Consider the following 26,046-nt stretch of genomic DNA (forward strand, 5'->3'; position numbering starts at 1 on the left):
TTCTTTGCAACGTAATGGGGTTTACGATGAGATTGTAGAGGCACGTGAAACTGACAGTGGTAGTTGACAAGTCATTAACGAATCAACATTTTTTTTTGCAAATCATTGCACGACATTGAAGGTCTTATTGACGAAAAAAAAGGGGGAAATGACTTACGGCTATTGATGGATTGGCTATTGAATTGTTGATCATCAGTCAGGCAAATCACTGCGCAGCGGGAGGTTTTCTGCGTACAATTCCTAATTGGGACTTAACGAGGAGAGAGAAGGAAACCGTCATTATAGAGAACAAGCAATTGTCACAATAAAACCTGTATCACCTTCCGACATCTAAACTATGTCCAATTTTTCACGCTGCCACAACACTTACAGCATTTACCAAGAAAAATAGTCAACCGTTTCTAATAGATAAACTTCATTCAACCTTCAACACAGATTGAAAATACAGCTTTTGATGATTACAATCATGATGAATATACGATAAATACTTGATAGCATTCTGTAAAAGAAAAAGTAAAGCTGAACCACGGGAGTGACGAGAAAAAGCCCTAAAATTCGAAAAGTTAGGAAGCGTGCGACAAAAGAGTTTTCAGGGTACAAGCGGGAAGGAGAAAACAAAAGGCCTCGTTTTTTTTTACACCATCGTCAAAACCATCTGGTGCAAGTGACGCATTTCTTTCAAGTCCAGCACGAGAGGTAAAGGATGGTTTTCTCCCGCATTCTTCTTCAAGGGTAACGACAGTTGCCCCAACGTTACTGGAGCCGATTCATTCATAGCCTGTCAAATGGATAATGGCAAAGTTAACAATATCCTGTCTGATGAATTTGAAAAATTTACTTTGCTCAGCTCAGGAATAGGGAAGGTGGTAGTGGTCGTTCGGATCTCAGCTCCAGGTTTACGAGACGCTGCCAAACGGGTAACGGCAGCCTAAAATAAGATATCATTTTTAGCACAGTGTACAAAGAAAAAATTTGCTTCAGTTTTTATTTTACCTGAAGTTTAATGACATCACGTTCCATTTGCATTCGCTGCATAGCTAATTGCGTAGAAACGTTGTTGGATTGCTGGTGGAATTTAGCAACCGTGGGATCAATAAATTTGCATTGAGTATGAGTTCTCAAAATGTTCTGAAAAAATTAAAAACGATTTAATTGTTACTATGTCAAGTCAAATGCCACGTTTAAATAATAAATGGTTACCATTTTAAGCTCTGCAGCTTGTTTGATTAAACGATTTAAATCCACCGTATCATCTGAAACGGGAATGTTCTTCTTGGGTAGCCGCAGAGGAGGCATGGCTTCGAATTTCTTACGCAAATCGTCACCGATTAAACGGGCCTTTTCCATTTCGGACTGGCGTAGCGCTTCACGCAGGTGAGTGATTTTCTTTAGCAGGAGCGGTGAATCGTGGACAGTCGAGGAGGCGGAAGACGGTGTTTCAGTTACCACAGGAGCAGCGTGCGCCGGTGCGTGCATGGCAAAGGCAAAAGGAGCCGGCCCAGCCGCCGATTTTGTCAAGCCTTCAAGCAAAACCTTTTTGGAGCTATGCATCAACTTTTCTTTCAAATCGGCCTTTTCTTTCTCCAGCGTCTCTACGTCTTGTTGCAAGTGTTCGAGAGTTTCATTAAATTCTTTCTCCTTGCGCTTCAGCAACAGTATGTTGTCTTCCAATTTGCGCTGGGGGAAACAAAAAGAAACAAAAAAGTTTTTAGAACCCAAATTCCTGGGAAAACGCATCTTTGTTATGTAGGCTTACCGTCAACTTCTCTGATGCAACGTCATTGTCTCGAGCGAGATTAGAAAGTTTCTTTTCCGCCATCTCTTTACGCACGTTCATCTCGCTCAGCTCTTCTTGCTTGTTTCTCAACATTACATTTATATCCTACGAAAGAGCAATAGAAAACAAATTAAGTTGAGCCAGAAATTCAGACATGTTTCTGTTACTCACCTTGATCAATGATTCACGTTCTTCCAACTTGTGTCGCAAATTTTCCAAGTCTCGGATCTCGGCCTTCAGGGTTTGAGCTCGCAGGCCCACCGGAGCCTTCGGAGCCTAAATAAATAGATCGACATATGTAGGAATATGAAAAACTAAAAGGAACGCGCGTTATTACCTCGACTTGAGGAGTTCCATCAAAATCATAATGGCCATCCACCAAAGAAGTAGAAACATTGGAAAATGTAGTGTTGACAAACGACAGGGACCCGTGGAGGCTGTCGAAAAATCCATTATCACTGGTGTAATCGTCTATGTAAACTTGGTCAGCAGCTGCGTGAGCCAGTTCTCGCATTTTGGCAATGGCCACGCCAGCATCCGGCTCGCTGCTGACGGAAAGTTGTTGAGAGACCATGCGGCACCACGCCAACATAGTTTTGAGCAATCTGGTCAAATGACCGGTACATTGAATCAGCTTGGGCGAGGTTTCCACAGGAAGATTGATAGGACCGGTGGACCCATCAGCAGGCAACCGTCGCTTAATCGTACGGGCGTATTGCTGCCATTGGTTTGCTTGACTAAGAACTTCCTTGATGGATTTCGCCACGTCGCTGCCTTCATGTCCACTCTGCAATTCAAACAAATATTTTTGGTCACCGGAATTTCATGTAAACAAATAAAACAATAGACCCAACCTGCATCATTGCCTGAACGCGGGTGCCCAGAGCTGTCAATCCGCAGCAGGAGGCGAGTAGGACTTTGCCATGGTCGGTCAGTAAAGCGGCACCGTTAACGACCGAGCTGAACTGGACGGCGTAGATGCTGTTGAAATAATTGACCACCTTCTCCAATGCATCCAACTGGACATTTTCATCCAGCTGATCTTTACGCAAGAGTTCCACGTAAAAATCGATGGCTTTCTCTTGTTGCAGCATCTCCTGATGAAGCGTGCCCATCTCGAGAAACTGCTGCGGGGAACAGCTGTTCAGCGCGTACGAGAACTGGCGAACGACTCCCTATCGAGCATATGAAGAGAGACAGTGTCAATAATGCGAATTGATGTGTCATTTAAAGTGAAAGGATAAGACCTGGAGTGAAAAGAGCCAATGAAGCATCCTGGCTCCAAAGATGCACTGGTCAGCCGCAGGGGATTTGAGAGTGTTTGACAAATCCCCAGCCGAGCCGGGAAACTTCTCTTTCACTTGAGCGGCAAGCATGTCGCATTTGAAGAGCAGTCTAGACATCAAGAGAAGTTGCTGCACGCTGTGATAGTCCCCTGGGAACAGAAGGAAAATGTAAGGCATTGAAAACGTCGCGATAAATCACGAAATTACCTCCACGGGCCATGAATGAGTCTGGCATGTACGTGCAGAGATAAGACACGTGTTGTAAAGCCTGCTGAACGTCGAGCTTGCGCAGCTCCAGATCGATCGTCTTTGTGAAAGTTTTGGTTTCGGTAAACATCTTTTGGTAATCAATGACCTCGGGAGGTGCCCCCACCGGCTTGTTGGTCTCCCGCTGCAGCGCTTCTCTGAGTTGATAATTAGACTCTTGCATCTTCTGTACCACTTCCCGGAATTTTTCAATGGTTCCGTTCCGGTCCGCCACCATTTCGTGGATAGCATCGCGCTCTTTGATCATCTCTTGGATCTTTGTTCGCGACAAATCCAGTTCCTCTCGAAGTTCGAGTTCAGTTTCTCGAGCAGTCTCCTGAAGTTCTTCATTCATGTCGTGTAGCTGTTCCAAATCGGCCACTGCGTCCTGGAGCTCGCCAATTTTCTCTTCGAGAGCCAAGTTGCGGTCCGTTAACTGCTCTACCATTTCTTCGGCACCCAACGCCGCATCGACTTGCTCCTGCAATTCCGTCACCATAGCTCGCTGCTCCTCAACTTGAGCACTGAGAGACTGTTTGGCTTTTTTCAGATCGTTCAGCTCGCTCAGTTTGTCTTCCATCTCTTTCAACACGCGCTGGTGTTGATGCTTCTCATGAGCAGCCAAATCTCTCATTCTGTAGGAAGTAAATATTTCAATACATTTTTAGTAGAGGTTCATGGTAATAAAAGAAAATAACATACTTGACTAAAGTTTCCTTCATCCGGACGTTTTGCTGTTCCAACTGTTTCATTTCGAGACTAGAGCCAGCACCCTCAACACCTTTTTCGCTCATTTCAGCCTTTAGTAGTTCGAAGTCCAAAGTCAATTCTTCAATCTTTTGCTTAGCTTGTTCAAGCTCCAATTGGAGACTTTCAGCCTAGAAATTAAAAATACTGTTAGATAGATGTGTAACTTGATGTTAATTATATCGAAAGATACCTTTTCTTCCGCCATCTCCTTATCCAACGTCGCCATTTCCAACATTTCCTGGTACTCGTCGTTGTCGTGATTTTTAGACTGCTGATCAATTAGAGCATCTTTGGCTTCTTGCTTGACTCTCTGCAGCTCCTTCTGCAGTTGTGACTGAGATTCCAGGATTGCTCGTTTGAATTCGAGAAGCTGATCCAATTGCAGTCGCATCTTATCAGCCTCTTTGAGCTTTTCCTTGTCTTGATTTCGCCTAACTAGAAAATCGAAATAATAATAAAAGATTTGTTCTGGATTGTAAAAATAAAATTTTTTACTTTTCAATGTTTCCAGTTTTTCATTGAGATCGCGGATCTCGGCTTTGAGATTCTCGTTTTCTTGCGACAATTGCATTCCCGACACTCGTTCCTCAATAGCCATTGAGAGAGAAGGTGAGAGAGCCTGTCCAGGAGTAAACTGAGTTTTTAAGGTCTCAACAAAACCGGTCTAATGAAGCAAAAAATAAAAAGGGTAAATATTAAGGGAAACTATTTCAATGTCTACAATTTACTTCGACAAACTGTCCACTCGGAATTCCCCGCTTTCCGGCCAAATCTCCCTTAGGAGTAGCAGGCACGGAATCCTCGGCATTTTTGGGCGGAGGTTCCGTGCGTGAAGAAAGTGGGGTAGCGGTTTGCTGCTGAAGCGAACTAAGTTGTAATGAAGGTGTTTTGGGGGTAGCCAGTATGGGTAGCCTGAAAAATAATAGCTGAGAATCAGACTGTTGCATCAAAATATACGATCAACATCTAAGCATTGTGAATGAGCAAGCAAACCAAAGTATGTAAAAAATCACACCCAAAACCCAATAAAAATTCAAAATCAAACCCCAATAAATGAAAATGGTGACGTGCTTCACACAACCATGCACAGATAGTAAAACCCCTACTTGAGCTTCCCTGGGGGAACACGCTTTTGCGTTGGACTCTTGACTTGAGGTGGACTCTTGATTCTGGCTAATGGAATCTTTGTCAGTTTTGAAGGAACGGAACTACTATTGCACAAATGAAGGGTGCATTGATCCCAGTATTAGTTTTTTTTGGCGATGATTTATATGTAATGAAAGAGTTAGGGAAAGCCATCTATGCTAAAACTTGATCCATTTTACCTGGTTGATGAGAGTTTTGTCCTTGATGCAAGAAAATGAAAGAGTCAAAGTTATGCAAAGAATTAATCAATGTTGTTGTAGATGCAAAGAACCACAAAGTGAACCATTCTTTCAGTATCAAGTTGAAAAATGCTTATTACACATTAAGAAACAATAAAAATTCTAAGAAAATCACCTAAAGAAACATGCAGAAAATGTTTTAATGTGTACCTGCTCTTCACTTTTAACTTGTCTTCTGATACAGCTGGGGATTCAGGAACTGGTGGTGACACTGATCTAGAGGCTGGCACATTATCGTCTGGCCCTTCATCTAACGGAATACAGCAGTTTTGTCTCACAAACATGCCATGGCTCTCTTTACACTGTAAATGAAGGCATACGAGTAGAAAGTCAGAAGGATTCCAATGGTAAAGACAAAAGATAAGTTACCGAAAAGTAGGTCTTCCCCATAACAGTTCCATTGTTTTTTCCTTTGGGGTCATCCAAGATGACTCCAATCCATTTTCCAGGACTGAAAAGGGTAGTTCCAACATAGGCAACAGTACCTCTTAATTTATTTTGAGCATCCTTTACAACATCCACCCTTTGACCGACTTTGAGTGGTTTTTCCATCAACTTGGAAGGTGTTGATTCGGACATGGTTGATCAGGCTTGATTCACGGTTGATCAATACAATAGTGTAGTGGATGACGGAATAATAAAATGTATAAAATGTTTACAATAGTCCGTGAACGTGAATCTAGATCGCCTTGTTGTTACAGGTGCAAAGAATCCAATGAGCAATGACACACCATAAGGCGTTGTCGGATATAAGAAATCGGTTTCGGTTTGATAGAGCCGGTTTTGCGCGCGCGAGTTTAAATAAGAAAATTATTTCGAATAAAGATTTGGAATAATTTGGAATAATTAAATAGTTTGTGCTTTTATGGAGTATCGGAAACATTACGTTATTACATTACGAACTGGATTGGAGGTTGTTGTTGGTATTTTTCAGAATTTCTTAGATCTTTAAAAAAGTTCGAATAATTTCTTAATCTTTTTACTATTCCATTCCATTAATTGACATTACGTCAATGTTTTACAAAGACATAATAGCACCAATAAAAAAAATGATGGCAATTCACTTTGTTCATTTGGCTGATATGTATTCATTCACTTATTTTAGAATATTCGACCGAAATACATAACATCTTCAACGTGCGTAACATTTTTAAGCTCCACAAATCCCAATCGGCAGTAGAATTCCATGGAAAAGACGTCAACGTCATAGACATGACAGCCCGAAGAGCCTTTGATGAAGAAATAAACATTTTAATTTTAAAACAGGCACAACAATCAATCAATAATTTGAAAATAGCTTAATACCATGGGCTCGTAAAGCAGCTACAGCGCAAGTGAGCAAACGTTTGGAAACAGAGTGATCAATAACAGTGTCGGAGAGCCACATTTTCAGCTGGGATGGGTGGTAGGTGAGTAGAGCATCTGGCAAATCCTCCGTATGCAACTTTCGTAGCTTGGCAGCCAAATCCTGAATAAAGTAAAAGACTTAGCAACACACAAGTGAAATGGAAAAACACACAGCTGAATATTTTACTTTAAGAGGGCCCGGAATGTTGGCATCCTCGCTAGAGTTGCTTTGAAAGAGCTCGGCATATTTAGTTTGCATTTCCGGAATCCAAGCTACGCGCACTTGGCGTTGTAATTCCTTCGCATTCGCCGCGGCAGCGACAAATCCAACAACAGAGTGATCATCTTCTACGACGAAGCAAAATTCGGGCGACAATGTCAGAAAGGCCCCAAAGTTTCTAATCACGAGAGACAATTGAAATTAGGACGCACATTTGACTGAGAAATGCAACACAAATTTACATGTCCCCAAGAAGGTTAGGATAGGAATGCAACGTCTTTTCCATATCACAATAGGCAGCCCCGAGTCGGGCGATGTACAGACGACGAGACAGTTCGTAAACACTGCGCTCGTCAGAAGCCAAATACGGTCTGATGGTGTAGACCTGTCGAGTGGGCGTCTCTGGACTTTTGTAGAGGAATAAATCATTGACGGATTCCAGTGGCAAAAGGCGCTAGAAATGCAAACATGTCTGATTAACCGGAATTCAAAAGTACAGCGCAATCCGAGTTACCTGTAAATCTGCAGCCAAGCCTCCACGAAAGACCCACGGTTCTTGTTCTCCAGTTAGAAATCCCTGTTTCGATCCTTGATTGAACGCTGTAACGCAATAAACAATTTGATCAACTCTGTGAAGTAATTATGGAAAATCACAACTCACCCAGCCATTTGACGTACGAATTCAACAAAGCCACGACTCCTCGCATGTCCCAGACGTACGGGTAGAGCTCGTACAGCAACTCTCGGTTATTGATGTACGTCAGACGTGTAAACAATCTGTTCAGGGCACGTGACATGGCGTCGAACTTCTCGGCGCGGTGGTGCCACTCCTTGACCTCGGGGGAGCCGGCTGCAGTCGGTTTGGACGGATTGCTGGCGACCAAGTGTGCGTTCAATTTCAACCAGTTGAACTCTTGGAGCAGCTGCATTCCCTGCGGCCCGTGCTCGAACGGCAGGTAAAATAAATCACAGAGGAGGCAGAGGTCGTCGACGCCGAGTTGGTAGTCCTCCTCCTCTTCCTTCCTCTCGCTCTCCATGACAATGTCGCCTTCTTCGTGATCGGGAGCGCCGGGCATTTCCTCTTTCAACGGCGACTCTTTGATGTCATTATCGTCCACGTCCTCCACATCCAGATTCTTGGCTTGGGATGAGGCACTTGACGCGCTTTCGACTGTTTCCATGGGCTCCAGGCATTCGGCTACTCGGTCCAAACTGACCATACTGGCACTTTCGGCGCTCTCCGTGCCATCCACGAGGCAGGGCGTCAGAGTGGCATCACTAGCGAGTTCATTGGCATCCTGTAAATAAACAACCGAAAGGAATAAAATGTGCCGCACAAATGATGAATAATAAAAAAATCGGCAGTTTACCTCCGAACTGCTGTGATCGGCTGTGGGCATGGGGGCTGAACCTGGAGACGTGCCACCTTCTTCGAGGCTACTGGTGCTGCTACAGGCAACTGCGGATTGACCGGATGAGCTGAATGTGACGGGCGGTACATTACTGACGTGAGGCTTGCTGATGGGTCCCCACATGGACTTGGTTCGCTTGAACTCGGGGAGCCACAATTGTAAAGATTTCTTGAGCGCCAATCGCGGGTGGTATAGGAGCATGGGTAGGGAGGGATCCTCGTCGTCGCTCCGACCACTTCGGCTTTCCTGTTCCAGTTTGATGTCGGCAGAAACGGCGCTGACGGTATCGTTGCCCTGGTTTTCGTCCAGATTCTCGATGCTGCACTTACTCCACTGGGCAACCGTGTGGATTGCGATGAAATTGGCACCGTACTCGCAATTGGGGTTGGTCAGGACTCCCTTCAGTTTCGTCAGCAAGGTGGAGGGTCGGCCGGAATAAGGGCCGAGGAACAAACGCTTTTGATCGTAATCGTTGGCATGGAGGTTGTCCCATATCACTGGTTTGCGGCGAAGAACTTCTGCTAACTCGTCGATGGATGCCGGTGTGATCAGTCTCGATATCACTTTGGGGCCGGTCCACATCACGTCAATTCCAGGAGCTAGCTTCGATCCGACAGTATTGAGGTATTCTGAGTTGGGGACATCGGGCACTTAAGAGAAATAACGACAGTTGACATTGGCTTATTGATAAGTTAAGCTGTATTTCTTATTACCTGCTCTTGATGCGCAATACTGGGTCGGACAGAAAAGAAATTCCTTGGGCTGATTTAAATACTCGTAAATCTCATTGGTTACGGACACCTATGAATGGCGTAAACGAGTGAATGACATTGACAAGATCATACGAGGTTGTTTAATAGTATAGGGAGATAGTTACTTGTGCCTGGGCAAATGACTGGAATGCTTCCTTATCCGATTCAGTCATTTCTGCTTCGATATCGTCAAAGAGCAAAGCAAATGCCGTGCAGCCAAACTGAGCAACCTGGTCAAGTTTTCTCTTTAAGATCACCATTTCCTTGGGGGAAGAATATGTAATATCCAGACCGGGGGAGAGTGCGTAAATGAAAGTAATGTTGCATTCTTTGGAAGCACTAATGAGTGTGGTTAGATGCTCTGCCTCCTCCACAGAGTACAGCTCTCGCCAATAAGCCCTCTTTTAAGAACAAAGTATAAACAAGATCAGATTGAAGGGTTGACAGAATCGCTGAATGTCAGTTATTTACAAATTATTAATAGAAGAGATTTACATGTTTGTAGTCATCTTTGGGAGCATACAAATAAGAGTTCATTCCCCATTCTTGCAATTTGACAAACAGATCTTTGCGCTGGTCCAGAGTCCATGGCCGCCCATAAAAGCCTTGGAAAGATAAGGTGAGATAAAAGATGCTGTGTCACACATTTTCTTGAATGACATACCTTCTACAACACCACAAATAAAGGAATCTTCTTTCTTTGAATCAGATGTATCTTCTAGTTGCATTTCTGTGCGGTTCCAAAGAGGAAATAAGCCAAGGCCGGAATGACGGAATAGTCTGGAAAAACTGGCAGGGAACAGAAACCGACTTTTTCTCTTTACGTAACTAACAACGACGTGAATGGTGCACTACCCAAATTATTGTACGTAACTTGTGCATCAACCTATCTAAATTTTGAATATTATATTCACAACGACGAATAATATATTCCCTCAGATTATTAACACGACATAATTATCAACGGGATAAAGTTAAGAATGGGTCCTGGGTCGTTGACTTGCGATACTCCACTCCTCCTTTTCTATAAAAACCAAAACACGAGTGTCGACTACCGGGCAAATCTGCGTACTAAACGGGAGGAGCTAAAACACCTACAAAATTTGAACACCAGTCAGCTGTTTCTTTGTAACCTTGGGCGGGAAGACTTGTCTTTTGTGAAAACAAGTTAGACGAACTTTGCCGACGAATTCGAATGAAAATTGGCTGGTGAAGTCCTTTTTGGGGACTATGTAAATTAGATTTGAAATTAGTTTAGGGGGGGCTTTGTGAGCAATACAAGTCCTGCGTAGAGCAACAGTTTGATTGATGTTAGATATCCTATCTGGATCGCTGAAATAATACTTGACAAGAAATGTGATTTCAGTTTCGCTAATAAGGATTATGTCATTTCCATGATTATAATGATCAATTTAAGTTACTTAAGTTATCAGTTTGAATTCTGAACTTTTCCTCACTCTTTGTCTTTCATCTTCAGCATTTATCTTCATAGATAATAGCTATTTTGATTTGGATGGGTTGGGTAAGTCAGAATAAAACTAGCCTAAACTTTCAATAAAATAAATAGTCTTATGAAGTTAACATCATTCGAAAGCGGGTGAATGAATTTGTAACTCGTTACTTCAGAATAGCAATTGAATGAGTTGCAATGCATTTCGACTCTTTCATTCAGCTTGTAGTAACATTGCGAAATAATACAGTTCATTAACAATCCTAATAAGAGAAATAAAATTGCTATCCCATATTGATGAAAATAAATCAGCGTAGAGATTCGAGTAGCAATTTCACTCCGGGGCAACGGCTGTCGTCGTCTGTATCGTCTGTATCGATACGACAAACGAGTCTTGTTTATGTTTACAATATTTTGAACCATCTCACGATTCGTGTTTTACCGGAACTCCGGAAGGACTAATTTAGTAAACGTAATGGAGACAATTGAAGGGAAAATAACTGCTATAAGCCATATTATTTAGTAAGTAAAAGATGATGACATGATTTATGGTTTTGTAACAGTTATTTTTTTTAAAACTTAGCATCAATCCCAAAAGTCTGTTTTTTGAAGTGTCATTGGAAAATCAGAGATGGAATATCATGGTGACTGACAGAAATCACCTGACCAATTGGAAAGAAATTTTAGTAATGAGACAGTGGATTAAATTAGATGAGCTAAAGAGAGTAACCATTTCTGGAGTGAGTATTAATTGCAGATATTACAGTCGACTATTCACCCCCTAAAAATCAATGCCATTATTTTATCCATGTAGCACGCCAACAGCAAGCCGATATCTGTTTTGGAAACCACCAAAACCTCCCAATTAACCAGAATTGAAAAGGCTATAGTGAAAAATTCCTTGTCATCCAACTTGATCAATTATGAGGTAATTCAATACGAAATATGTGCTCTCATTCCACCTTGGTGAAATCATTATTTTCTGCAGGGTAAAGTCACAGATGACGCTTTTGGGTCTTCAGGCTTTTATCAACTTGACTACAGCCTAACCCTGTGCCTTACGTACATGAAATTGGTCACCAGCATACCAATTATAAAGAAAGGGGACACTGTTGTTGTGCATGGTGCACACAGGCTGCGTGTTAGGGATCAATTCCTTGTACTGATTTGTGGCAGAGGAAACCTAGTCAACCAGTATACACACACCATTTCTATGGCTTGATGAAATTCCCCACCATATCATTATGTTTTGTCGATTGAATATAGGACTGTTCACAAGGAGAATGAAGGATTGTTCCCGAAATCCGCCAGGGAAGACAGCCAGGACTTTATCCAGCACCTGGCACTGGAGAACAACCACGGCATCGGGCTGATGTTTAGTCTCTATGAACTCTGTCAAACGCTTTGCGATAAACTGACGGGCATTCTACCGCGTGAAAACGTCACCAGGTGGGCACACTCCCGTTCAACACGTGCCATCCATTTCCTGACAAAAACCAAATTTTTATCCCAACAAGGAAACTCGCCAGCGTCAATCAAAAAGGAGTTCTGGCCTCACTTGTGGATCACATCGCGTCCACGGTGCCCGTCGAAACCAAAAGACGATCCCTGTCGCGGGAATTCCTGGAGCACGGCGGCGGATGCGCCCCCTGCACTAAGGTATCACGCAACAAATGTGTGCGGACAATGTCTACTAGCTGTCACAATGAATATTAACGACTGTGACACGACTTTAGGAAACTTGTTGGAACATTGACGTTTGGCCTCTGGATCCCGACGCCGTGGAGAGGCGCTGCAACGACCGCGAGTTGTGGGTGACCACCACCGGCCCCGGCGGTGCGGACGTGAAAAATAAAATTTCGGAGAACAATCCGAAAACGGCGTCACCACTCTATTGGAAACACGATGTGGCCCCGATCGATTCGCGCTCCGACCGCCTCTCGATCCTCCTGGGAATCCTTTCGTTCCTTAACGGGCGTTGGGAGCTCAGGGACGGCCACGCTTCGGTGGAGGTCGTGGCCGTGGATCGCGACTGTCACCAGTTCCGGGACCGATGCGTTTTCGCCTCCAAGTTTTCCGTCCACCGGGAATGCTTCACAGTGGAAGAGGATCGCCACCAGCAGCAGCAGAGGGTCTACGTCAGCATCGAGGAATTCCACGCGGCCAGCCTGCCGCTGGCCAAGCCGGACGTCGTCGACGAGACGAATCCGTCGACGGAGAGCGTCCGATTCCTGGCGTTGAACAAGAGCCTTCCGCAAATGGTTTACTCCAGCGATACGGCCATCCGCCACGTCTTCGGCTTCCTGATCGTGGCCTCCCTCCACGGCCAGTCGGAAGCCGATCGGCTGGGCGACGATCCCAAACGCCGCAAAAAGGACGAGTCGGTCGTCGAGTCCAGCCAGTGGCCGTCTTCCGCCGAAGGAGGTCCAGCCAACTGCATCCTGCTGGTCAGCCAGGATCACCCGACTCTGAGCTATCCGGCCCTGGTGGAAGGCCGAGTCTACGAAATCCGTCTGGCTCGCCGGAAACTACTGAGCAACCCGTAACCAAAAAAATTCCGTAATCTTCTTATTATCTTTTTATTTTGATCTGATTTTCTCTTCTCCTTTTTTTGATTTCATTTGGGTGGATCGTTGAATCATTCAGGATTTACCTCTCGGCCCTGAAAGAAGTGCCGCAGTACGCTCTGAAGAATCACGTCTATCTGGTTCCGGACGTGGTGGCAATCTACCCGGTGGCCTACCACCTCCCTAGGAGGGAGTCGTACATGCGCCGCGACGTACTGAGGTAAATATTTAATAGGGAAAACCTTGGAGAGAGAGAGCTAGGAACGAAAAAGGATCGATATAAACACAGACGCATATACACACAACACATAGCAGCTCCTGACCTCGGCTTGCCGGCGGCGCTCTACACTGCGTCGCTCTGCATTATAGATCCGTTTCTCTCTTTTTTATTCTTTTTTTTTATTTTCTCTGGCATGTATGTATATTCCATCCAGGGCGGAGGAGTGCCTGGCCCTGGACGAGATCGGGCAGACGGTTTCGCTGCGGGGAAGGATCGTCGACCGGATGCATATGGATCCCCGTTTTTCCAGCGAGCGAGTCGGCCAAACTTACACCACTCATCGAGGAACAACTTGGCTGGGCATTCCCGGTATAATTCGAACGGAATTCCAACGAAAATATCGATATTAGTTAGTTATCCTCCTGGACTAGAAAAAGAGCTGGGCTCAGGTGCAGTCAATCGGGTCGTGATTAGACGGCCAGCTAGGAGAGCTGGAAAAGGATAACACTTGTCTTCATCAATACCATTTTCTGTGACACGCACACACACACACACACACACCCGGGCCAGCTCTATAGACTGGAATCGATGCTGCAGAGAATTTGGCGGTGGCGCTAGTTGAATTGATTATTATTTTCTCCCGAATGGGCGTCAGCTTGCACCCGAAGGGGAATTCCCCTCCATTTTTATTTATTTTCTTTTACTCTCTCTCGTCAATAGGCAACAAGAAATTGATCCTGAAAATGGGCGACGACCGCGAGTGCAGCTTCGGCAGCCGGATCGACGTGTATTTCAATCTGCGCGAGGGCCAGGTCTACCCGCTGGGTCTCTTTGTCGGCACCGAAGTGGAACTGACGTGGCTGTGCTTGCGCAAGACGCACAAGACGGGCCGTCTCTACTGCACGTCGACTTTGTTGACGTGCATCCGCCTCCTGAAAATCGGCCGGAATTTCGGGTAATAATCAAATTCAAATCCCTCCCCCACCCCAATAATAATCAAATGGGGAAATAATCGACGGAGGGGTCTACTTTGATTGGCTGTCAATTGCACAGGTCGAGCAAGCCGCGACTCGAGTTGATGAAGGAGTCGTGTATCGGGCGGCGCTACTTGTGCCAATTGGAGTCCATCCGGCCCAAGGATGTCTTCAGCTGCCTCGTGACAGTGCGCTACATCCATAAAATCTCCATCAACTGCCTCTGCTCCGGCTGCGGCAATGCTGTCACGAGGGGAACTTGTACTTACGTTGGCTGCCACTGGAACCAGCCAAGCTGCAAAGTCGATCTGAAAGCCTGGTATACTACGACTACTCTTTTCTCTCTCTCTCTCTCCCTATGACGTCCACTGGGGTGGTGTGGCGGTGGGTGGGGTCCCCTCCCCGTCTAAGCCTCAACGCGGCGCGCTATTGATTTCCGCCTCCGGCACACACACAGCACAGACGGATCTCTCACTCTCACTGCACAACGTCTAACTCTCTCATTTCGATCTTGTTTTCTCTATCTATCTATGTTGCACTACGACGACGACGACGACTACTACTACTACTACAACTACTACCGGACTACTTTGGGGTGATGTATCCCATCGGGTATTCATTTCCTGGCCACCATCCCACCCCCCACCCCGCCGTCTATTATTGAATCATCGCGGATGGATACACATCCATTGCTGACCACGCCTCCTCCTCCTCCCCCGCACACACACAACAATATAAAAACATAATAACGGACGGATGGACGGACGGATGGATGCACAACAAAAAAAGGTGCACGGTGGAAGACGGAACGGGTCAGGCCCTGGTCTTTTTCAGCGGCGATTGCTGCCGATCCTGGCTCAAATTGCCGGCCAACGTCTGGAAGATCCTGCAGGACAATGTTTTACCCCACGAGGGCGAATTCGTCTATTTGTCATCGGTAAAAAAAAAAGGAATTTTTGAGTCAAATTTTAATTTGGTAAAAGGATCAAAGGATCAAAAACTTTTTTCTTTCGATCCTGAAATTTTTTTGAAAAACAGAAATCACGGTCTCCGGCAGTCAGTGTGGCCAGTCAGATCCTATCGCTTTATTGCGACAGTTGCGTCCACCTGCGGCGACCGCTGCACGTCATCGTTGACAAGTTCACCAACAACGAAGGTACATATCAATGACATTTTAAAAGAAATAAAAGACTTTCTCTTGTAATTTTTGTCTTTTTTTTTTGTTTGTTTGGTTGGTTGGTGGGGGGGAAACATCATCAGTCAATGCCGGACAGGAGCGGACACCAGCTTATTTCCTGAGGGATCCACAGAAAAATCGGCTCTTTTGCCTTCACGTCGGCGAGCGGGATTCGACCTTATGCGCCAACGAGCTATCAGGTTTGCCTTCAATTATTCCATCCATCCAGCTGCCAAGCCCACAACCCCCCCGTGCATGTTTAGCTATTCATTCTCCCTGGGAAATTGATTGTTTTCGTAGACCACGCCCAGATCTACACATATAGTATATAGTCAGTCACACCAGGCATATAGTTTTGGTAAATTGTATCTGGTTTTTTAGTTTTTGTTTTCGAAGAACCGGAAAAACATGATAGTGTGTACACAACGAGGAAAGATAATCGAAACAACATTAGATATTTAGTATGTAACACTCGGCTCATCTTGTAAGCACAGAGAAAAACAAAATCAGAAACAAATTTTGTGGTTTCGACCGTTTTCATCCACCACAAAAAAACAAAACAAAATTAGACCAAGAAACAAATAATTGAATTGTTTTTTTAGACTCCACTCATTTGTTAGTAGTGTCAAACCCAAAACAAAACGAAAATGGTAAGACAATTTACATATCATAGTGTGATAGCGCGCGCGGTTCATTTGAAATAACCGCCCAATTTTGAACAAGAGAAGAGAAAGTTATAGAGGAGATGGAGAGAAAGAGAAAGAAGAATCGAAAGATCATTCCATCACATGAAAAATGTCATAATTTTTTTGTGTTTTGTTAAATAGTTTACAATAGTTTTTAATTTTTTTTTCATTCATTAACAAATTTCTTTTTAATTTAATTTAATTTCTTTTTTTTTTTTTCTTTTTATTTTGTCCAGCTTTAGGGAGCCACTGAGCTTATCAAATGTTTTTGTTTTTTGAAGTGTCGCTGTCGTCGTCGTCGTTAAATCGATTAGGTGAACGCAAAATCGTGATCCATGTTCTTGAGTTTGAGCTTCTTCTGGGCGATTTTGGAGTATTTGATGTCGATGGGTTGGGTGGTGTCGTAGAGGGCTGGCGCTTGCAGGATGATGATGGCCATGCCGGCCACGCAGGCCACGAAGAACAGCCACAGGAAGAAGCGATCCAAGACCATGGCCACAAACTTCCAGTCTTCGATCACCTAAAATAAATAGAAGAAAGAAAAAAACAAAAATTCCCCCCAATCCAAACAAACAAACAAAGAAAAAAGATAAACATTTTCATTTCATTTGAACTTGGGAATCGATAAAATGTCCGTCCGTATGTACCACCCGCGTCCTTGTATCAATAGAAAAAAGTCAAGTTGCTACTGCTGTTGGTCCAAGAAATTTAATCGAATTTCAGCGCTGCTATCCTTCAAGTGCCTCCCTCTTTCTTTTATTTTCTTCCCTTTTGGCCGTCTCTCTCTCTTTCTATCTGGACTTGTATATAGCTGGATCAACATTGACTCTCGCCCGTCCGAGTCACTTTAGAACATGCGGGGGGTAAGGACGGGTAAGGAGAGGAAGGAGGAAGGATATGAAAGGAGAGGAGAAAATAATTCCGGGCGACCATTTTTGAGTAGCAGCTCCGCCAATCGAATCAGATTTACGTCGAACCACTTGGACGGGCTTATGTACACATAACCGGGCGCACACCACACTGCTGCCCAGCAGCCAACCCCAAGAATTGCTGGATGGACGGGCAGACACAAACGTCAACAGCATCCAGCAGCAGCAGCAGCAGGAGCTTAATGCCATTGTCTTAATCCTTTGGACCGTGTAACAAAATCAATATTCCGCCCGTTCGCCCAGCCCGGCCCGGCCCTTTTGAGATCTACAGACTACTGTCGCCGGGAGAAGCTGATCCGGACGGAAGGAATATTTTTATAAGAGTGACGGACTTACACTGTCGAATCGGTCCTTGTTCCTCATGTGTTGAGCGATGAAACGGACGTCTTCGATCGAGTGTTCCATCTCGACGGGCAGCTGGGCCTGCTGATGGATGGCCGCCCGCTGCTTGACTCCGCTGTTGGTGCGGCTGCATCCGCCGTGCTGCTGGCAGCCACCGCCGTTGTTCTCGGCAGCCGCCACGGCCGCCGCCAGTGGCGGTGGCGGCCCGGACAACTGACTGGACCGGCCGTTTCGTGAAGCGGAAGGGCCTCCTCCGCAAGCGGCCTGCGACCCCTTGCCACTACCACCACCGGACGTCGTCTGCCTGTATGGCATCTCCATGTCGATGGCGGCCGTGCTGTTATTGGGTCCGGCGGAAGAGGAAGAATTGAGCGGCCACGACTCTGAGCATCCGCCCGACGGCAGGTGATGCTGCTGCTGGCCGACGGGAATGATGGAGATCTCCGTGCCTCGAGTGGGCAGGGCGTTCATCTCCCACTCGCTGAGCTGCTGGTTCCTGGGCGGCCGGGTGATGCACAGCAATTTGGGCAGGAATCCGATGAAGACCCGCTTGACCCACGGGGCCATCCGGTGGGTGGACGGCGATCGGAAGTTGACGTTGAGCACAATGATGGTCACCAGGACGGACAGCGTCACCAGGATCATGGTGAAGAGGAGGTACTTGCCCAGGAGGGGCACCGTCAGCGACGTCGGCGGAATAATCTCGGCCAGCAGGAGGAAGAAGACGGTCAGCGAGAGGAGGATGGAGACGCAGAGCGACATCTTCTCGCCGGAATCGGCCGGCAGGTAGAAGACGAGAACGGAGAGGCAGGAAATGCCGACGCAGGGGATGATCAAATTGACGGTGTAGAAGAGCGTTTTCCGTCTCAGGGTGATGTTGAAGAAGATGTCCGGGAAGGGCGTGTCGCCGCAGCAGCTGTAGTACTTTTCGTTGCGCTGGGCCGGCACTTTCATGATGTCCCACTCGACGCTCAAGTAGTACTCGCGCAAATCGATGCCCACCTGGATCAAATTCGAGTCGGGCGTCTGGTGCAAATGCTGCAAGTCAACCTGAAGAAAATCATTTAACATTGAATTCAATTCAATTACATTTTTTGTTTTAAAGAGCTGGAAACTTTTGATTCTATAGAGACGGGCCTGACGGCCATGTATAGAACTGTTATATTCTTTTGTGAGGGTAAAAGCAACTGGAAATCAAAGTCTGCCAGGCGTGTCGTTCTATATATACTCTCGCATGGATGCCGGTTGATAAGAAAGAGATTGGTTGGGTATATAGCGGGCCGGCAGCGGGCAAAAACTACACACTTACACTCTGCTGGGCGGACAGGGAAGGGAGAGGGAGAAGAAAAAAAATAAATAAAAGGGACGAATGGCGGAACGCCGGCCTTAAGTATCGATTAAGGGCGTGAGAGAGTTAGACTAGACATGTGCGCTATATACACACAAGAATAAGGATCGATCTTTTCTTCATAAATCTTGAATGAATTCAATTCAATTCAATATTATTATTATTGGATTTGTATTTACCGTATTGCCGTCGGACGTCCAGGAGCCGAATTTCATGTAGCAGGTCTGCTCGTCGAACGGGAAATACTCGACGTCGATCTCGCAAAAGGACTTGTAGATGGCCGGCGGCTTCCACGTGACTGTCCCGTCGTGTCGTAGGATCGCCTTCGTCATGATGGTCACCTCGTAGTTGCCGTCGGCGCTGGAATAAATTTGAACCGAAACCGCCATCCAATCAGTCATCAGGAATAAATTTGAAAAAAATTATAATCAATAAATAAAAATAAAAATAAAATAATAAAAGTAATAATAATAATAATAATTTTAAAAAATAATTTAATTAATTAATTTTAAATCAATCAACAAATATAGGCCTATAGATTTTGATAAAACTGACTTGTTGTAGAGGACAATGTCCGGAAGCCAGATGTTCTCGGACGGGACGTGAAGTGTCTTGACACCGCCGTAATCCTCCGGGTCCCATTTCAGCTTGTAGTCGAACCATTCCTATAATTAGAGAAATACAACCGAATTTGAAATGAATTAAACATCTTTTTCTTAAAAATAGATTGTTACCTGTTCTACCCACATGTTGGTGGTCATAATCTGGTTCTTTAAATTCTAAGGAAATGAGAAATTAGCAAAGAATGAAATTGATTTTGAGCGCCGGCCGGCCGGCCGGCCAGCGGCCCAGCCACCAGCGCTCGGATGACGGAAATCTAAAACTCACGACGTCAATGAGCTGAGAGAGTTTGAGTCCGAGTTTGACGGTCAGCCGGTCGGAATTGTTGCCGACGGGCCGGATGAGACGATTGTAGTCGGTCAGTAGATCCTCGTAAAGCCGCTTGGCGTCCTGATCGGCCGAAGCCGGACAACCGATGGAGAGGAGGATGAGCAGTGGCGGCAGAATCAGTTGGGCAAATCCCGTCCACCGGAACAAGAAAGACGAACCGCCACTGCTGGAAGAAGAAGAAGAAGAAGGAGGAGGAATAGGAATAGGAGAATGAGGTTGTAGTCCTAATACAACAGCAGCAGCAGCAGGGCCGGCTAATGATAAGCTTTCGTTATTCTCCGCTGACGGCGGCCTTCTTCTTTCTTTGCTGGCTGGCCAGCAGTTGATGCCAGCAGCCTCAGCACCACCTAATAATCAGGAGCCAAAATAAGCCAAAGTCGTCCATCATCACGGCCGTCACTTGCACATCGCTGGGACCAGCAACTAGCCGCTCCGTTGCCGATGATACAACGACAAATATATACAGCACACACAGCACATCACACATATAATATAACACATATAACCAGTCTAAATAGGATATAGGCTATAGATACAACAAACAAACACAAACAAAGTTTAATTCTTTTACATTTATCCTGTTGCCAAAAAGAATCAAGAAAAACTTCCCAGCATAACGCATAGGACATTTGATTTTGTTTTCGTCCGATTTATTATGAGAGGGTCATATACTATAATACTGGTGCATCACTATACAGCAGTAGCCTACGGTTGGCTTCTTATTGATCTATTCAAGCCAATATATAATCGGCAGACCCCCTTTTTGATGTCGGCCTGGTATGTATGCATCTATATATATGCAATAGGCCAAAAACTTTCTTTCCCATTGAATTCCAAACCGACGAAAAAAGGAAAAAAAGCGAAAAAAAAGTTTTAGCCGGAAAAAAGAATAAATGTAAAACATTGTCCACTTGTTCTCTGCTGTGGTTCTGTGTACTTTTGATAACATGGGCTCTTTGAACTCTGTATAAAGTAGAGGAATAGCTGTGTATACATCAACTTGTATATAAGCTATCAACTCTATATAGCATTCTTTATATACAGCCTATTCGATCTATAAAGTTGATAAGTCTAAAGATTTCCAGTGCGGATTTTGTGTCTAGCTGATGTATATAATGTTTCTTCATCAATCACAATCAACAAGACACATTCTTATTATGGTGTTGTTTGCTGTAAATGTAATGTCGGTTTCTGCGGGCGTAAAACTTTGTACGATAAAGGAATATAAACGATGCAGCACATATAACATGGAGAAGAGATAATATCTTGTTCGAAATATATTACGATAAATATAAATATCGCCTCTCTGATGTGGATACCACGTAGAGAAGGCTGTCGGAGCGAGTTAAAGATACGATATATATATATATATATATCTATAGAAAAGGAAAGAGGAAAAAAAAAGGGATCTCGGCCGTCTTTTATTGATCCGCCACTGCTGAGAGACGCATAGTAGAGAGAGAGCAAGGAGCGCAGAGAGAGCTTTGAGAGACCCTGGAGAGTTTTCGGCAGTGCAGCAGCAGCATACATGTATACAGGCGATTTCTCTCTATAGACTCGACAACCCCACACAGCACACAGCATATAATAGGCCTAAACCATTCCGTCATCTTCTCCCCGGCTGTTGTATGTGACATGTCATTTGTGCCTCGATCCTTTTTTCCATTTTATTTTTTATTTTATTTTTCATTCACATATATCCTTCCATTTTGAGGGGGTTTATATTTATATAGTGGGTGATTTTTTTTTGTCAGAGATCCAATACACAGAACCGCGGAATCGGCGGAATCTATATACTTTTTTTCGTCTGCTATCCTACTAGGAACCTAAGGAGCCGTATGACGATGATGGTCAAGAAGAGCTATGGGATCTATATAACATTGTGTCTATACATGAACGGGGGGAATTCGAGAGCTTTTTGATATTATAGAAGACGATAGAAGATAAATAGAAAGACGATAGAAGATAAATAGATTTAGATTATACACCGTGTGTCCGGCGTATTAGATACATATAAGACCCCATATAGGAGAGAGCTGTACTCAATCCACTCTTGTTTGTGTTATTACGTAATGTTTTGGGTTATATTTACATTTCCTCCTGTTTAATTCCATTTTCAAAAAAAAAAATAAGGGGGCGGAAATTCAACTCCCGAGTCCAGGAGATACAAACAAGGAGCTATACAAGATAGAAGGAACGGCAATTACATATGGGAGCCCCCCTCAGGAGCATAGGGAATGTATTATCAAGGAGCGCAGAGGGGTGAGACGGAGGCGGAGAGTCTAGCCCGTCCCAAAAGTCAATGCCTGTTAATGGAAGCTTAATTGTGCGTATATGCTGGGCCGCCTCCACCTCTCTTCTGTTGTTGGTTAGCAAAGCCTCTAAACAGCCTACATATGCATTTATCGATGCTCCTGCTGTATCTAGGTGGTCCTATATATCTTCTATTTGAGCAGAGACGATGGATTTTCTATACTATATGCGAAGGTTGGGCCAATCCTGTTTGAATAAACCCACAGCATTGCCTATTATTCGACATGCCTATAGGCTATAGATGTGTGGGTTTGGTTGGATCTTATAATGCATGAAAGGATCTTCTCCTCCTTCTTATTTGTGCGACAGGAAAAAGAAACAAAACACAGTTAATGAGAAATATTCTCACTCGGCTCCTTATTGTGCTGTGCTGGCTCCTGACCGATCGATTCATCTGCTGCTAGTCCGGCAGCAGGATCCAGCAGCCGCCGCCGCCGACGGCCTTGTACGCACGTTGAATACCGACTGAATAACATCCTGTGCTACTGCTGCTGGTTCTTCTCGTCCCGATGCTCCTTCTGTGATTGTCTCCTTGGTCCGGCAGCAGGGCGATCCTCTTGTTGGCTCCTGCTTTCTCTTCTTGTCCGGGGTGAGTTGCTGCTGCTGTCCGTTGTCAGCTGCCGCTGCTGTTTCTCCTAACCAACAGCGCTTCTCTGTCATGGCAGGATCAATTCCCGGAATCTATCTTCATATAATATACAAATAAAGATGTGAACATCAGGCTCCTGTCGTCTGCTACGTGTGAAATAATAATAGGCGAAAATGTTATTTCATTCCAACTTTGATCAGTCATTCACATAATAGTTAAATCCAGTTATTGCTGGGTTGAAACTGTTGACCTTTCCGCCCTATTGCACAGCAGCATCGGCGAGAAACTTGTCTGTGAAGACGCTCAATGGCATTTATTCATTACCAACAACGGAATGTGTCTCATTTATCTATAGCCACTGCTGCGCTGCTATGCTGCTGGATGTATAGCAACTCTCTCGTCGTCTAGATAGTATATTGTAACCAGAAAGGACTTTGTTCGTCATCGTTACTTGTCCTTATACAGCTCTCCACGCGCGCAGCAGTGCTGGTGGTGGTGGTGGGTGTTGTATTTTAGCTCCTAGGCTACACAGATATATCTTATATGAGAGTCCCCTATAGACATGCGGGGAGAATATAGGGACGACTGGCGACTGTTTCGGATCGATAAGAGCGACTTGACGAGAAATTCTCTCTCTCTCTGCTTGTGCGGCTGCTGCTGCTGTGCTCTGTGAATAGGTTCATACAGCTATACATCTCTCGAGGTCTATAGTAGTATATATAGTAGTATATAGCATTCTCTTTATCCTTGTAAAAAGGAGAACCTGTGGCACTGTAAAGCACAGCAACTTTGATGTTAATATACACATTGTTTATACACGGGTAGAGACGCCATGTAAAGGGGTGAACCAATTGAAAAATTGTATAGCGCCTTAGATTATTCTCAGCAGCAGCAGCGAAGAGAGAGATATTATAGCTACATAGCCTATATAATACTGCGGGCATCTTTTGTTTGCCACACAATTCTATAATCACTGCTTTATGTTATATTAGGATATATACAACGTATGTAACAATAAGGAGCCGCATATAAAGAAAAGGGCTGCTGGCGAGCTTGAAAAAGATAAGAGTCTCGTCTTGGTCTTGGTCTATTCTATTTATTCTTTCCATAATAGCTGTAATGTTGACTCATAAGTCACTGCCAATAACCCGATGTTGGGCCTCTCGCTCTGATTTCTCTCTCGGCCGCAGACAAAATGCGACGTGGAGACGTCACGACGGAGGGGACTCTGAGAGCGACGCTCGAGGGAAGAAATCTCATTAGTCGGTCTATAACTGCTGTCGGCATGTCACAAATTGACACCGCAGAGTAGCTACAGACGAATGCGACCGAGATATATCTATGGGGTGGGGGGCTATAAAGTGTGTGCTGTTAGAGCCGAGCAACATACAGCGCAGCCAGCAGCTATAGAGGGAGCAGACTATATCTATGTATATGACAACGAGTGTAAAGGGGTTAGACACACGATGTGAGAGTGTCAACATCGGGGCGGAAGAGGAGCGCTCCGGCGGATCGTATACTATTGAGGCGGAAAGAGCAAAGCAAATGAGATTGCTGACAGGGTCGATTGGATGAGAGCTATGCCAGCAGCACAAGCAGCAGCAGCATATAGGAAACCGGCGATGTCTCTCTCTTCTCCTATATATATCTTTAGATAATATTAGCCAGGAGCATCACTGCAGCAACTGGAAACGTCAGGAATTTGCTGGGAAGATAATCCGACACTGTTGGGCTCCTTATTGCTTCCGTTTTCTCTTCAATACTTTGACTTCTTTCGCTCAAAAGGTCAACTTCTATTTTCAGATCTATAGCTACTTTTGCGCTGATGTTTGAGTGGGGGCAGGTTACGTCAGTTGGTGGTGGCCTTTATTCAATGGCTGTGACGGTTGACCTACCTGTTGGGCTCTTATGAACTCTATTGGATCTATCGCAGTCGACATTAGTGACCTCCTTCAAGCTCTTCTTTTATGCATGGAAACTATCTCGCGCCTTGTGTGATATAGCTATAGCTACGCTCTTTGGCTTTCATCATTTATACAAGGAGTCTCAAGGCAAAAAGAGGAGCTCGTTGGCCGACCCATTGTTCTCCTCCTTCATCATGGGATTTCTTTTGTCGCCCTTATATAGGAGCGTGATCGCTAATGACCGCGAAAATTTTCAAACGACAATCAATGGACGCCTTTTCCCTATGTATATTACACAATATAGAGGATGTATAGGAGCAGACGAAAACTTTGGGCGTTATATATATATTAGGAGCCCGCTCTGATGATAGACTTACCCCAACGCTCTTCCCCCACTCTCTCTTCGAACCGAAATGTTCGTGTGTGTTATTAGTGACGGGGAGGATTTCTTCCTTTATTCTTGTATATGTATATACAAATCAGATCAAAAAACTCCTGTCGGAAACTCGTCGATATAGGGGCGCGCGTCGGGTTTCTGTTTATTATAATCCCGCACTGAGCTCCTGACGACGGCGTTTTCGGCAGCAGCTCCTGATTGAAACACACTAGACACTGGCACACATCAGCACAAACAAACACACAACAAACCCGGCACGTTTGTGGTGGGGAGGATACGATGAAGATCGTATATATCTTTTGCTCTTGTATATGTAGGATATATATTCTCGTGTGTAGAAATTGTTTAATGGCGGCACGACGGAGCACAACAGAAGCACCAATCACCAATCATTTGAAGGAGCGCAAACTAGGAGCTGCACAAATGGATAATACCGAGAAACCAACCGGCACAGTAGCAGCAGAGGATATGACGATTGATTTTGTTTCGTTGGATGATGTGTCAACAACAAGTTTTTGATGGAAGAATATATAACCGCACAGTTGTTATCCGGATCGAACAATAACCACAAACGCCATTGAAATTCGTTTCGATTGGCTAAAACTATAGAGACAATTAAAAAGTATAGGAGAAGAATCTTTATTTTTTTGTATAGCTTTGCTGTTTGTCAATGTCTATACAAAAGAAATGGGAAAAGGGAAACGGAAAACAAAATAAAAAGGAGAGTCGTGCACGCAAACGCGTCCGTCTCCTTTGGCAACTGGCAGACGACTGAAACTAGGAGCCAGGAGCCGCAGTGCCTATATATACTGCACAGCAGCAGCATAGCACATCCCCGAGAACCGGTATACATGTATACAATGGGAAGACGTTAGACTCTATAAATCCCCGAGACTCTGAAGGCATCAGCTCAGTTCAACGCGCAAGAGAAAGAGAAGAGAAGGGGAAAATATTATACAAGAAAAGTATATAGAGATATGCTGCGCCCCGTTTTGTTTCTCTCTGTGCTGTGCTGCTGTACAGC

The 26,046-nt window shown here is 44.7% G+C and overlaps 3 protein-coding genes across 6 annotated transcripts; 1 reads left to right on the forward strand and 2 right to left on the reverse strand.

Annotated features, from left to right (window-relative positions):
* Positions 1–398: 398 nt before the first annotated feature.
* Positions 399–10,261, reverse strand: LOC124337336 (dynactin subunit 1-like). The gene is made up of 22 exons (XM_046791444.1): positions 9,840–10,261; positions 9,671–9,780; positions 9,301–9,576; positions 9,137–9,224; positions 8,382–9,073; positions 7,673–8,309; positions 7,526–7,611; positions 5,595–5,746; positions 4,788–4,971; positions 4,555–4,723; positions 4,250–4,494; positions 4,012–4,187; positions 3,271–3,944; positions 3,025–3,212; positions 2,632–2,952; positions 2,115–2,564; positions 1,949–2,053; positions 1,757–1,882; positions 1,201–1,677; positions 994–1,128; positions 839–928; positions 399–778 (listed from the first exon to the last, which is right to left on the reverse strand). Exons 1-22 carry the CDS (start codon positions 9,901–9,903, stop codon positions 635–637), a joined length of 5,589 nt encoding a protein of 1,862 aa, XP_046647400.1. The 5' UTR covers positions 9,904–10,261; the 3' UTR covers positions 399–634.
* Positions 10,262–10,760: 499 nt separating this feature from the next.
* On the forward strand, positions 10,761–16,937 carry LOC124336900. 2 transcript variants are annotated; one of them, XM_046790814.1, is made up of 15 exons: positions 10,761–11,147; positions 11,224–11,365; positions 11,440–11,553; positions 11,614–11,819; positions 11,892–12,074; positions 12,143–12,284; positions 12,362–13,167; positions 13,272–13,412; positions 13,627–13,781; positions 14,133–14,367; positions 14,466–14,705; positions 15,176–15,323; positions 15,425–15,542; positions 15,647–15,763; positions 16,486–16,937. In XM_046790814.1, the coding sequence occupies exons 1-15, from the start codon at positions 11,101–11,103 to the stop codon at positions 16,500–16,502; spliced, it is 2,811 nt and encodes a 936-aa protein (XP_046646770.1). In that variant the 5' UTR covers positions 10,761–11,100; the 3' UTR covers positions 16,503–16,937. The 2 variants fall into 2 exon arrangements, with proteins under 2 accessions (XP_046646770.1, XP_046646769.1); XM_046790813.1 differs by having other exon boundaries at positions 10,762–11,147; positions 11,209–11,365.
* On the reverse strand, positions 16,442–25,781 carry LOC124336933 (acetylcholine receptor subunit alpha-like 1). 3 transcript variants are annotated; one of them, XM_046790866.1, is made up of 8 exons: positions 25,003–25,781; positions 22,482–22,813; positions 19,757–20,166; positions 19,603–19,647; positions 19,424–19,533; positions 19,048–19,228; positions 17,515–18,570; positions 16,442–16,769 (listed from the first exon to the last, which is right to left on the reverse strand). In XM_046790866.1, exons 2-8 carry the CDS (start codon positions 22,606–22,608, stop codon positions 16,560–16,562), a joined length of 2,139 nt encoding a protein of 712 aa, XP_046646822.1. In that variant the 5' UTR covers positions 22,609–22,813; positions 25,003–25,781; the 3' UTR covers positions 16,442–16,559. The 3 variants fall into 3 exon arrangements, with proteins under 3 accessions (XP_046646822.1, XP_046646823.1, XP_046646821.1); XM_046790867.1 differs by having other exon boundaries at positions 19,603–19,638; positions 22,482–22,817; XM_046790865.1 differs by having other exon boundaries at positions 22,482–22,817.
* Positions 25,782–26,046: the final 265 nt, after the last annotated feature.

The sequence above is a fragment of the Daphnia pulicaria genome, chromosome 4 (assembly GCF_021234035.1).
Source record: "Daphnia pulicaria isolate SC F1-1A chromosome 4, SC_F0-13Bv2, whole genome shotgun sequence".
NCBI lineage: Eukaryota > Metazoa > Arthropoda > Branchiopoda > Diplostraca > Daphniidae > Daphnia > Daphnia pulicaria.

Excerpts from the sequence above, each read along its gene's own strand:
- LOC124337336 (XM_046791444.1), bottom strand. The coding sequence starts at position 9,903 with ATGCAACTAGAAGATACATCTGATTCAAAGAAAGAAGATTCCTTTATT. Across the intron at positions 3,213-3,270 it reads CTCATTCATGGCCCGTGGAG|GGGACTATCACAGCGTGCAG; the intron begins GTAATTTCGTGA and ends TTCTGTTCCCAG. Across the intron at positions 2,565-2,631 it reads GCGTTCAGGCAATGATGCAG|AGTGGACATGAAGGCAGCGA; the intron begins GTTGGGTCTATT and ends TTTGAATTGCAG.
- LOC124336900 (XM_046790813.1), top strand. The coding sequence starts at position 11,101 with ATGGAGACAATTGAAGGGAAAATAACTGCTATAAGCCATATTATTTA. Across the intron at positions 13,168-13,271 it reads CGGAAACTACTGAGCAACCC|GATTTACCTCTCGGCCCTGA; the intron begins GTAACCAAAAAA and ends TGAATCATTCAG. Across the intron at positions 14,706-15,175 it reads AAAGTCGATCTGAAAGCCTG|GTGCACGGTGGAAGACGGAA; the intron begins GTATACTACGAC and ends CAACAAAAAAAG.
- LOC124336933 (XM_046790866.1), bottom strand. The coding sequence starts at position 22,608 with ATGTTATTCAGTCGGTATTCAACGTGCGTACAAGGCCGTCGGCGGCGG. Across the intron at positions 20,167-22,481 it reads ACAGCACAATAAGGAGCCGA|GTGGTGCTGAGGCTGCTGGC; the intron begins GTGAGAATATTT and ends CCTGATTATTAG. Across the intron at positions 19,229-19,423 it reads GACATTGTCCTCTACAACAA|CGCCGACGGCAACTACGAGG; the intron begins GTCAGTTTTATC and ends AATTTATTCCAG.